Source organism: Salmo salar, chromosome 23 (assembly GCF_965601325.2).
Source record: "Salmo salar chromosome 23, fSalSal1, whole genome shotgun sequence".
Lineage (NCBI taxonomy): Eukaryota > Metazoa > Chordata > Actinopteri > Salmoniformes > Salmonidae > Salmo > Salmo salar.
The window spans coordinates 51,849,618-51,861,713 of record NC_138313.1 but is presented as its reverse complement, the minus strand read 5'-3'; the positions used below and the strand labels follow the sequence as shown (position 1 = coordinate 51,861,713).

The 12,096-nt window shown below is 48.6% G+C and overlaps 1 protein-coding gene across 1 annotated transcript in view; it reads right to left on the bottom strand.

The window, feature by feature from the left end:
* The window catches only part of megf11 (multiple EGF-like-domains 11), a 369,526-nt gene that overhangs the window by 131,899 nt on the left and 225,531 nt on the right, over window positions 1–12,096 (bottom strand). The window contains exons 8-10 of the mRNA XM_045706373.2: window positions 4,134–4,254; window positions 3,284–3,447; window positions 1,905–2,007 (exon numbers count right to left, since the gene is read on the bottom strand). Of these exons, the coding sequence (XP_045562329.2) occupies window positions 1,905–2,007; window positions 3,284–3,447; window positions 4,134–4,254 (388 nt within the window). The remainder of the gene's footprint in view (window positions 1–1,904; window positions 2,008–3,283; window positions 3,448–4,133; window positions 4,255–12,096) is intronic.

The window sequence follows — 12,096 nt, the reverse complement described above, 5'->3', positions numbered from 1 at the left end:
GTATCCTACCATAGTACTGACCTGTCTCTCTGTATCCTACCATAGTACTGACCTGTCTCTCTATATCCTACCATAGCACTGACCTGTCTCTCTGTATCCTACCATAGCACTGACCTGTCTCTCTGTATCCTACCATAGTACTGACCTGTATCTCTATATCCTACCATAGCACTGACCTGTCTCTCTGTATCATACCATAGTACTGACCTGTCTCTCTGTATCCTACCATAGTACTGACCTGTCTCTCTGTATCCTACCATAGCACTGACCTGTCTCTCTGTATCCTACCATAGCACTGACATGTCTCTCTGTATCCTACCATAGCACTGACCTGTCTCTCTGTATCCTACCATAGTACTGACCTGTCTCTCTGTATCCTACCATAGTACTGACCTGTCTCTCTGTATCCTACCATAGAACTGACCTGTCTCTCTGTATCCTACCATAGTACTGACCTGTCTCTCTGTATCCTACCATAGCACTGACCTGTCTCTCTGTATCCTACCATAGCACTGACCTGTCTCTCTGTATCCTACCATAGTACTGACCTGTATCTCTATATCCTACCATAGCACTGACCTGTCTCTCTGTATCCTACCATAGTATTGACCTGTCTCTCTGTATCCTACCATAGTACTGACCTGTCTCTCTGTATCCTACCATAGCACTGACCTGTATCTCTGTATCCTACCATAGCACTGACCTGTCTCTCTGTATCCTACCATAGTACTGACCTGTCTCTCTGTATCCTACCATAGTACTGACCTGTCTCTGTATCCTACCATAGTACTGACCTGTCTCTCTGTATCCTACCATAGTACTGACCTGTCTCTCTATATCCTACCATAGTACTGACCTGTCTCTCTGTATCCTACCATAGTACTGACCTGTCTCTCTGTATCCTACCATAGCACTGACCTGTCTCTCTGTATCCTACCATAGCACTGACCTGTCTCTCTGTATCCTACCATAGTACTGACCTGTACCTCTGTATCCTACCATAGTACTGACCTGTCTCTCTGTATCCTACCATAGCACTGACCTGTCTCTGTATCCTACCATAGTACTGACCTGTCTCTCTGTATCCTACCATAGTACTGACCTGTCTCTCTGTATCCTACCATAGTACTGACCTGTCTCTCTGTATCCTACCATAGTACTGACCTGTCTCTCTGTATCCTACCATAGTACTGACCTGTCTCTCTGTATCCTACCATAGTACTGACCTGTCTCTCTGTATCCTACCATAGTACTGACCTGTCTCTGTATCCTACCATAGTACTGACCTGTCTCTCTGTATCCTACCATAGTACTGACCTGTCTCTCTGTATCCTACCATAGCACTGACCTGTCTCTCTGGATCCTACCATAGTACTGACCTGTCTCTCTGTATCCTACCATAGTACTGACCTGTCTCTCTGTATCCTACCATAGTACTGACCTGTCTCTGTGTATCCTACCATAGTACTGACCTGTCTCTGTGTATCCTACCATAGTACTGACCTATCTCTCTGTATCCTACCATAGTACTGACCTGTCTCTCTGTATCCTACCATAGCACTGACCTGTCTCTCTGTATCCTACCATAGCACTGACCTGTCTCTCTGTATCCTACCATAGCACTGACCTGTCTCTCTGTATCCTACCATAGTACTGACCTGTCTCTCTGTATCCTACCATAGTACTGACCTGTCTCTCTGTATCCTACCATAGCACTGACCTGTCTCTCTGTATCCTACCATAGTACTGACCTGTCTCTCTGTATCCTACCATAGCACTGACCTGTCTCTCTGTATCCTACCATAGTACTGACCTGTCTCTCTGTATCCTACCATAGTACTGACCTGTCTCTGTATCCTACCATAGTACTGACCTGTCTCTCTGTATCCTACCATAGTACTGACCTGTCCATCCAGCGAGGCAGCGACAGAATCCGGTGACGTGGTCACAGCCATCACCGTGACTACAGTCACAACGCCCACGACACTCCAGACCGTACATTCCATCCTGACAACAACAACATCAATATAAACAACAGCAACATCAATATTGTTACACATATCAAAATAAACATATTTCAGGCAGATAATACAGTGGCCAGTGGCTTTTAAAATGTAGTGACAGAAGAATAATTACAATGTAATAGGCTTTGTGCAAACTGCCTTCAACCAACTACACAGAACAACAAATATAAACCCAAAAGTGTAAAATGTTGGTTCCATGAGCTGAAATAAAAAATAATAAAAAAATGTTTTTCTCAAATGTTTTTTGGCACAAATTTGTTTCCGTCCCTTTTAGTGAGCATTTTATCCTTTTGCCAAGATAATCCATCCACCTGCTTGGTGTGTCATATCAAGAAACTGATTAAACAACATGATCATTACACAGGTGCACCTTGTGCTGGGGACAATAAAAGGCCACTCTACAATGTGCAGTTTTGTCACAACAACACAACACAATGGCCACAGATGTCTCAAGTTGTGAGGGAGCAGTGCAATTGGCATGCTGACTGCAGGAATGTCCACCAGAGCTGTTGCCAGAGAATTTTATGTTTATTTCTCTACCATAAGCCGCCTCCAACGTCGTTTTAGAGAATTTGTCAGTAAGTCCAACCGACCTCACAACTGCAGACAACGTGTAACCACGCCAGCCCAATTGACTGATTTCCTTACATGAATCTGTAACTCAGTAAAATCGTTGAAATTGTTGCAAGTTGTGTTTATATTTTTGTTCAGCATAGTTCCATTGTGACAGAGACACTCACAGTACAGGGTAGGAAGCAGTGTTAGGATCAGGATTAGGGTCAGGATTAGGGTCAGGATTAGGGTCAGGGTTAGGATCAGGATTAGGGTCAGGATTAGGGTTAGGATCAGGATTAGGGTCAGGATTAGGCTCAGGATTAGGCTCAGGATTAGGCTCAGGATTAGGGTCAGGATTAGGCTCAGGATTAGGGTCAGGATTAGGCTCAGGATTAGGGTCAGGATTAGGGTCAGGATTAGGGTCAGGATTAGGGTCAGGATTAGGGTCAGGATTAGGATCAGGATTAGGATCAGGATTAGGGTCAGGGTTAGGGTTAGGATTAGGGTCAGGATTAGGGTCAGGGTTAGGGTCAGGGTTAGGGTCAGGATTAGGGTCAGGATTAGGGTCAGGATTAGGGTCAGGATTAGGGTCAGGATTAGGGTCAGGGGTCAGTACTTACAGGACAGGGTAGGAGGCAGTGCTCCCCTCGCCAACCTGGGGATTAGGGTTAGGGTTAGGGTTAGGGTCAGGGGTCAGTACTTACAGGACAGGGTAGGAGGCAGTGCTCCCCTCGCCAGCCTGGGGAGCAGGTACAGACACCATCCATGGGGTCACAGGCTGCGCCGTTGGCACACAGACAGCTCTGGTTACAGCCCAGACCCCAGCTACCACTGGAGCACAGAGTAGAGCACTCCACTCCCTGCCAGCCTGCATGGGTTGATACATGAATCAATCAGTCAGTTAATCAGTCAGTCAGTTAATCAGTCAGTCAGTCAATCAGTCAGTCAGTCAGTCAATCAATCAGTCAGTCAGTCAGTCAGTCAGTAAGTCAATCAGTCAGTCAGTCAGTCAATCAGTCTGTCAGTCAATCAGTCAGTCAGTCAATCAGCCAGTCAGTCAGTCAATCAGTCAGTCAGTCAGTCAATCAGTCAGTCAGTCAGTCAGTTAATCAGTCAGTCAGTCAGTCAATCAGTCAGTCAGTCAGTCAGTCAGTTAATCAGTCAGTCAGTCAGTCAATCAGTCAATCAGTCAGTCAATCAGTCAGTCAGTCAGTCAGTTAATCAGTCAGTCAGTCAGTCAGTCAGTCAGTCAGTTAATCAGTCAGTCAGTCAGTCAATCAGTCAATCAGTCAGTCAATCAGTCAGTCAGTCAATCAGTCAGTCAGTCAATCAGTCAGTCAGTCAATCAGTCAGTCAATCAGTCAGTTAATCAATCAGTCAGTCAATCAGTCAGTCAGTCAGTCAGTCAATCAGTCAGTCAGTTAATCAGTCAGTCAGTCAGTCAGTCAGTCAGTCAAGTCAGTCAGTCAGTCAAGTCAGTTCAGTCAGTCAGTCAGTCAGTCAATCAGTCAGTCAGTCTGTTGTATGAACTCTGTCCCCTGGGGTGTACTGCACCTTCTCTGCAGCTACAGGATCCATCGATGGGGGAGCAGGTAGCGTGGTTATGACAGGAGCAGGTAAAGGAGCAACTAGGACCGTAGAGCCCCGGAGGACACAGAGAAGAGCAGTCATCACCCTGGAGAGAGGAGGAGGAGGAGGTGGAGAGAGGAGGAGGAGGAGGAGGAGAGGAGGAGGAGGAGGAGGAGGGAGGAGGAGGGGAGAGGAGGAGGAGGGGGAGGAGGAGGAGGGGAGGGGGAGGAGGAGAGAGGAGGGGGAGGAGGAGGAGGGGAGAGAAGGAGGAGGAGGAGGGGAGAGGAGGAGGAGGAGGAGGGGGAGGAGGAGGAGAGAGGGGGAGAGAGGAGGAGGAGGAGGAGGAGGGGGAGGAGGAGGGGAGAGGAGGAGGAGGGGAGAGGAGGAGGAGAGAGGAGGAGGAGGAGGGGAGAGGAGGAGGAGGAGGAGGGGAGAGAAGGAGGAGGAGGAGGAGAGAGGAGGAGGAGGAGGGGAGAGGAGGAGGAGGGGAGAGGAGGAGAGAGGAGGAGGAGGAGGGGAGAGGAGGAGGAGGGAGAGAGGAGAGAGGAGGAGGAGGAGGAGGGGGAGGAGGAGGAGGGGAGAGGAGGAGGAGAGAGGAGGAGGAGGAGGGGAGAGGAGGAGGAGGGGAAGGTGGGGAGAGGAGGAAGGGAGAGGAGGAGGAGAGGAGGAGGAGAGGGTTAGTTAACAACTTGAAGAGCAACTAGGACCGTAAAGCCATGGAAGACACAGAGCATCATCTAAGAACATCACAGTGACATGTGTCTACTGTAATCACTCGTCTGCCATTTCAGTGGAGCTGCGAGGTTCACCGACAGGGGAGTTTGATCCTTTTGTGTGAACAGGCCAGAAAATGTGTCGTGTTGCTCCCTATGCAAACGCGGTGTTCTCAGAGAGCACACGCTGCACTTCAGAGGAGAGCGGAGAACGGCATGCGAAGCGGGACAAACAGAGTAGACTCAGCAATTGATGTTGCGCCTATTCACAGAGGTCTGAATACTTTCTGAATGAACAATAGATCTTTAATAATACCATAATCAGTATCATTAGCTTTTTTAAAAACAATTCAATCTGTTTTTTTTTATTTTTTTTTTAATTATATTTTGGACAAGAGAGAGGCTATCTCTCCTCTAGCTGACCTTATTGTTCCTGCAGAGAGGAGGATTCACGTCTTTCATTGAATGTTTTCATCATTTATCTGCGCATAAAGTCGTCGAAAAGCCCGTATGCAAATTTGTGAGCCAAATAAACGGGCTCTCTTACCGATGCGATTCGGTTTGGCTACCGACGAGTCACTCTCTTTTAACGTCCTTGTCTGTCTGGCAAGTCCTCATGGACTTCATATCGAAAAATACAAAACAAGAATCTTTAGTTCACTTGCTATACCGTGAACATTACTGTATAACTAACTACGTTGTATGATTTATGAATGGGATATGAGATGGACTTTATTCAGTCAGGTTTTGACACCATTTCTAAACTAGTCAAGCTGTTTCATCCATCAACAAGCACAATAAACCTAACCAACGGCATTTTTGTGGCTGCATATTGAAACACGGGGTATAAAATAATCTGTCAGAAAACAATAGACTAAGTGGATTTGAACTCGTCGTTACCAACGTTATAACGGACGTGCAAATGGACTCAGAGAGACGACGGAGGAGCGTCATGCTCTCTCTCCCGCCGTATAAAGGAATCTCGACTGCAACGGCGAACACGACACACCCAGGAACCGAGAGCCGGGACGGCTGAGTTTCCTTGTCATCGCTCACTTTGTGACTGACAGGCGCCTGACCAATCAATAGATCGCTAGAAGATGCCTATTTGGTCATTCTAGCGGGAGATGGAATTGAAAAATAGCCTGGTTTATTTAAATGGGAAAAAAGTAGCCGGCTGAAAATGTGTCTGTAATCGGTTGTATGGCCAACAGGTGGCGCTGGTGGAAAACACCCCTCCAACCCTCATCCCTCCACTCCTCCATCCCTCCTCCCCTCCACTCCTCCATCACTCCTCCCCTCCACTCCTCCAACCCTCATCCCTCCACTCCTCCATCCCTCCTCCCCTCCACTCCTCCATCACTCCTCCCTCCCTCCTCCAACCCTCATCCCTCCACTCCTCCTCCTCCTCCCTCCACTCCTCCATCACTCCTCCCCTCCACTCCTCCAACCCTCATCCTCCACTCCTCCATCCTCCTCCCCTCCACTCCTCCATCACTCCTCCCCTCCACTCCTCCATCCCTCCTTCCCTCCACTCCTCCATCCCTCCTCCCCTCCACTCCTCCATCCCTCCTCCCCTCCACTCCTCCATCACTCCTTCCCTCCACTCCTCCATCCCTCCTTCCCTCCACTCCTCCACTCCTCCTTCCCTCCTCCCTTCCACTACTCCATCCCTCCTTCCCTTCATCCCTCCTTCCCTCCACTCCTCCATCCCTCCTTCCCTCCACTCCTCCATCACTCCATCCATCCTTCCCTTCATCCCTCCTTCCCTCCACTCCACTCCTCCACTCCACTCCTCCATCCCTCCTTCCCTCCACTCCTCCATCACTCCATCCCTCCTTCCCTTCATCCCTCCTTCCCTCCACTCCTCCATCCCTCCTCCCCTCCACTCCTCCATCACTCCTTCCCTCCACTCCTCCACTCCTCCTTCCCTCCTCCCCTCCACTCCTCCATCACTCCATCCCTCCTTCCCTCCACTCCTCCTTCCCTCCTCCCCTCCACTTCTCCTTCCCTTCATCCCTCCATCTGGCAACGGGTCACAAATCTTGCTGCTGTGATGGCACACTGTGGTATTTCACTTAACAGATATGGGAGTTTATCAAAATTGGATTTGTTTTCTAATTCTTTGTGGATCTGTGTAATCTGAGGGAATATGTGTCTCTAATATGGTCATACATTTGGCAGAGAGGTTAGGAAGTGCAGCTCAGTTTCCACCTCATTTTGTGGGCAGTGTGCACATAGCCTGTCTTCTCTTGAGACCTTTCTCAATAGCAAGGCTATGCTCACTGAGTCTGTACATAGTCAAAGCTTTCCTCCTAAGTTTGGGTCAGTCACAGTGGTCAGGTATTCTGCCACTGTGTTCTCTCTGTTTAGGGCCAAATAGCATTCTAGTTTGCTCTGTTTTTTTTGTTAATTGTTTCTAATGTGTCAAGTAATTATATTTTTGTTTTCTCATGATTTGGTTGGGGCTAATTGTGTTTCTGTCCTGGGGCTCTGTGGGGTCTGTTTGTGTTTGTGAACAGAGCCCCAGGACCAGCTTGCTTAGGGGACTCTTCTCCAGGTTCATCTCTCTGTAGGTGATGGCTTTGTTATGGAAGGTTTGGGAATCACTTCCTTTTAGGTGGTTGTAGAATTTAACGTCTCTTTTCTGGATTTTGATAATTAGCTGGTATCGGCCTAATTCTGCTCTGCATGCATTATTTGGTGTTTTACATTGTCCACTGAGGATATTTTTGCAAGAATTCTGCATGCAGAGTCTCAATATGGGTGTTTGTCCCATTTTGTGAATTCTTGGTTGGTGAGCGGACCCCAGACCTCACAACCATAAAGGGCAATGGGTTCTATAACTGATTCAAGTATTTTTAGCCAGATCCTAATTGGTATGACAAATTTTATATTCCTTTTGATGGCGTAGAAGGCCCTTCTTGCCTTGTCTCTCAGATCGTTCACAGCTCTGTGGAAACTACCTGTGGTGCTGATATTTAGGCCGAGGTATGTATAGTTTTCTGTGTGCTCCAGGGCAACGACGTCTAGATGGAATTTGTATTGGTGATCCTGGCAACTGGACCTTTTTTGGAACACCATTATTTTTGTCTTACTGAGATTTACTGTCTGACAGGTCTGACAGAATCTGTGCAGAAGATCTAGGTGCTGCTGTAGGCCCTCCTTGGTTGGGTACAGAAACACCAGATCATCAGCAAACAGTAGACATTTGACTTCAGATTCTAGTAGGGTGAGACCGGGTGCTGCAGACTGTTCTAGTGCCCTCGCCAATTCGTTGATATATATGTTGAAGAGGGTGGGGCTCAAGCTGCATCCCTGTCTCACCCCACGGCCCTGTGGAAAGAAATGTGAGTGTTTTTTGCCTATTTTAACCGCGCACTTGTTGTTTGTGTACATGGATTTTATAATATTGTATGTTTTCCCCCAACACCACTTTTCATCGATTTGTATAGCAATTTAACCTGCAGATAAAACCATCACAATACTGAGAGTGTTTACGTTTCTACAAGGATTTGGGTGTTTTTGGAGCATTTGTTCATGTTTTTTCAGGGCCCCCACAATGAGGAAGTGATACATTTGAACATCTTGGCCATGTTCTGTTATAATCTCCACCCGGCACAGCCAGAAGAGGACTGGCCACCCCTCATAGCCTGGTTCCTCTCTAGGTTTCTTCCTAGGTTTTGGCCTTTCTAGGGAGTTTTTCCTAGTCACCTTGCTTCTACACCTGCATTGCTTGCTGTTTGGGGTTTTAGGCTGGGTTTCCGTAACATCACTTTGAGATATCAGCTGATGTAAGAAGGGCTTTATAAATACATTTTGATTTGATTCACTGTTTGGGGTAAGTTTAACAAAAACAAGTGAAATCACATAAAAGTTGTCTGGACTTTTCTATAATATACATATAACCTGCCCATCAAACATAGAGATTTGGTTGTAAAGAAAGAACTCAATACTACTGACCTAGTGATTGGTTTAGTGATTGGTTTAGTGATTGGTTTAGTGATTGGTTTAGTGATTGGCCTAGTGATTGGCCTAAATGATTGGTTTAGTGATTGGCCTAGTGATTGGTTTAGTGATTGGTTTAGTGATTGACCTAGTGATTGGCCTAGTGATTGGTTTAGTGATTGGTTTAGTGATTGGTTTAGTGATTGGTTTAGTGATTGGCCTAGTGATTGGTTTAGTGATTGGTTTAGTGATTGGTTTAGTGATTGGTTTAGTGATTGGTTTAGTGATTGGTTTAGTGATTGACCTAGTGATTGGTTTAGTGATTGGTTTAGTGATTGACCTAGTGATTGGCCTAGTGATTGGTTTAGTGATTGGTTTAGTGATTGGTTTAGTGATTGGTTTAGTGATTGGTTTAGTGATTGGTTTAGTGATTGGTTTAGTGATTGGTTTAGTGATTGGCCTAGTGATTGGTTTAGTGATTGGTTTAGTGATTGGTTTAGTGATTGGTTTAGTGATTGGTTTAGTGATTGGTTTAGTGATTGGTTTAGTGATTGGTTTAGTGATTCGTTTAGTGATTGGTTTAGTGATTGGTTTAGCCACTCAGGGACTATAGTGCTTCCCTTTTTTATTTATTAATAAAAAAAAAGGTTTTATTTTAATATCCGAAACATATAATATACTTGCAGTGAAGCCGCTCAACAGCTACATCATACCAGTCATCCAACAGACTCCCATTCAGAGAGACACACAGAAGCATCCAGGGTTAATAACTACATCCTACCAGTCATCCAACAGATTCCCATTCAGAGAGACACACAGAAGCATCCAGGGTCAATGCCCTGCTCAAGGGTTCGTTGACAGATCTCACACCAGGCCAAAAAACATGAACCCTGAACCCTCCAAGATCCCCCCCCACAGTTCCCCAATAGCTGCTCCCTCAACCCTCCAAGATCCCTCCCACAGTTCCCCAATAGCTGTCCCTAAACCCTCCAAGATCCCCCCCACAGTTCCCCAATAGCTGTTCCTCAACCCTCCAAGATCCCTCCCACAGTTCCCCAATAGCTGTTCCTCAACCCTCCAAGATCCCCCCACAGTTCCCCAATAGCTGTCCCTAAACCCTCCAAGATCCCCCCCACAGTTCCCCAATAGCTGTTCCTCAACCCTCCAAGATCCCCCCACAGTTCCCCAATAGCTGTTCCTCAACCCTCCAAGATCCCCCCACAGTTCCCCAATAGCTGCTCCCTCAACCCTCCAAGATCCCCCCCACAGTTCCCCAATAGCTGTCCCTCAACCATTCAAGATCCCTCCCACAGTTCCCCAATAGCTGTTCCTCAACCCTCCAGGATCCCCCCCACAGTTCCCCAATAGCTGCTCCCTCAACCCTCCAAGATCCCCCCCACAGTTCCCCAATAGCTGCTCCCTCAACCCTCCAAGATCCCCCCCACAGTTCCCCAATAGCTGCTCCCTCAACCCTCCAAGATCCCCCCCACAGTTCCCCAATAGCTGCTCCCTCAACCCTCCAAGATCCCTCCCACAGTTCCCCAATAGCTGTTCCTCAACCCTCCAGGATCCCCCCCCCCACAGTTCCCCAATAGCTGCTCCCTCAACCCTCCAAGATCCCTCCCACAGTTCCCCAATAGCTGCTCCCTCAACCCTCGAGGATCCCCCCACAGTTCCCCAATAGCTGCTCCCTCAACCCTCCAAGATCCCCCCACAGTTCCCCAATAGCTGTTCCTCAACCCTCCAAGATCCCTCCCACAGTTCCCCAATAGCTGTTCCTCCCCTCCAGGATCCCCCCCCCACAGTTCCCCAATAGCTGCTCCCTCAACCCTCCAAGATCCCTCCCACAGTTCCCCAATAGCTGCTCCCTCAACCCTCCAAGATCCCCCCCACAGTTCCCCAATAGCTGCTCCCTCAACCCTCCAAGATCCCTCCCACAGTTCCCCAATAGCTGTTCCTCCCTCCAGGATCCCCCCCCCCCACAGTTCCCCAATAGCTGCTCCCTCAACCCTCCAAGATCCGTCCCACAGTTCCCCAATAGCTGTTCCTCAACCCTCCAAGATCCCCCCACAGTTCCCCAATAGCTGCTCCCTCAACCCTCCAAGATCCCCCTCACAGTTCCCCAATAGCTGTCCCTCAACCCTCCAAGATCCCTCCCACAGTTCCCCAATATCTGTTCCTCAACCCTCCAGGATCCCCCCCCCACAGTTCCCCAATAGCTGCTCCCTCAACCCTCCAAGATCCCTCCCACAGTTCCCCAATAGCTGTTCCTCAACCCTCCAAGATCCCCCCACAGTTCCCCAATAGCTGCTCCCTCAACCCTCCAAGATCCCCCCACAGTTCCCCAATAGCTGCTCCCTCAACCCTCCAGGATCCCCCCACAGTTCCCCAATAGCTGCTCCCTCAACCCTCCAAGATCCCCCCCCACAGTTCTTCAATAGCTGCTCCCTCAACCCTCCAAGATCCCCCCACAGTTCCCCAATAGCTGCTCCCTCAACCCTCCAAGATCCCCCAATAGCTGTTCCTCAACCCTCCAATATCCCCCAATAGCTGCTCCCTCAACCCTCCAAGATCCCCCCACAGTTCCCCAATAGCTGCTCCCTCAACCCTCGAGGATCCCCCCACAGTTCCCCAATAGCTGCTCCCTCAACCCTCGAGGATCCCCCCACAGTTCCCCAATAGCTGCTCCCTCAACCCTCCAGGATCCCCCCATAGTTCCCCAATAGCTGCCCCCTCAACCCTCCAAGATCCCCCCCACAGTTCCCCAATAGCTGCTCCCTCAACCCTCCAAAATCCCCCCCACAGTTCCCCAATAGCTGCTCCCTCAACCCTCCAAGATCCCCCCACAGTTCCCCAATAGCTGCTCCCTCAACCCTCCAAGATCCCCCCACAGTTCCCCAATAGTTGCTCCCTCAACCCTCCAAGAACCCCTCCATAGTTCCCCAATAGCTGCTCCCTCAACCCTCCAAGATCCCCCCACAGTTCCCCAATAGCTGCCTCCTCAACCCTCCAAGATCCCCCCCACAGTTCCCCAATAGCTGTCCCTCAACCCTCCAAGATCCCCCCACAGTTCCCCAATAGCTGCTCCCTCAACCCTCCAAGATCCCCCCACAGTTCCCCAATAGCTGCTCCCTCAACCATTCGAGACCCCCCCCCCCGCAAGAAGAAAAATAAAAAATACTATTATATTCCCCAAGAACCCCCATAATGCACCAACAACCAAGAGAATGAACTAAAGAGAAAAAAAGGAAATTACATAAGAAAACGGCAAACAACAATGCAATGTT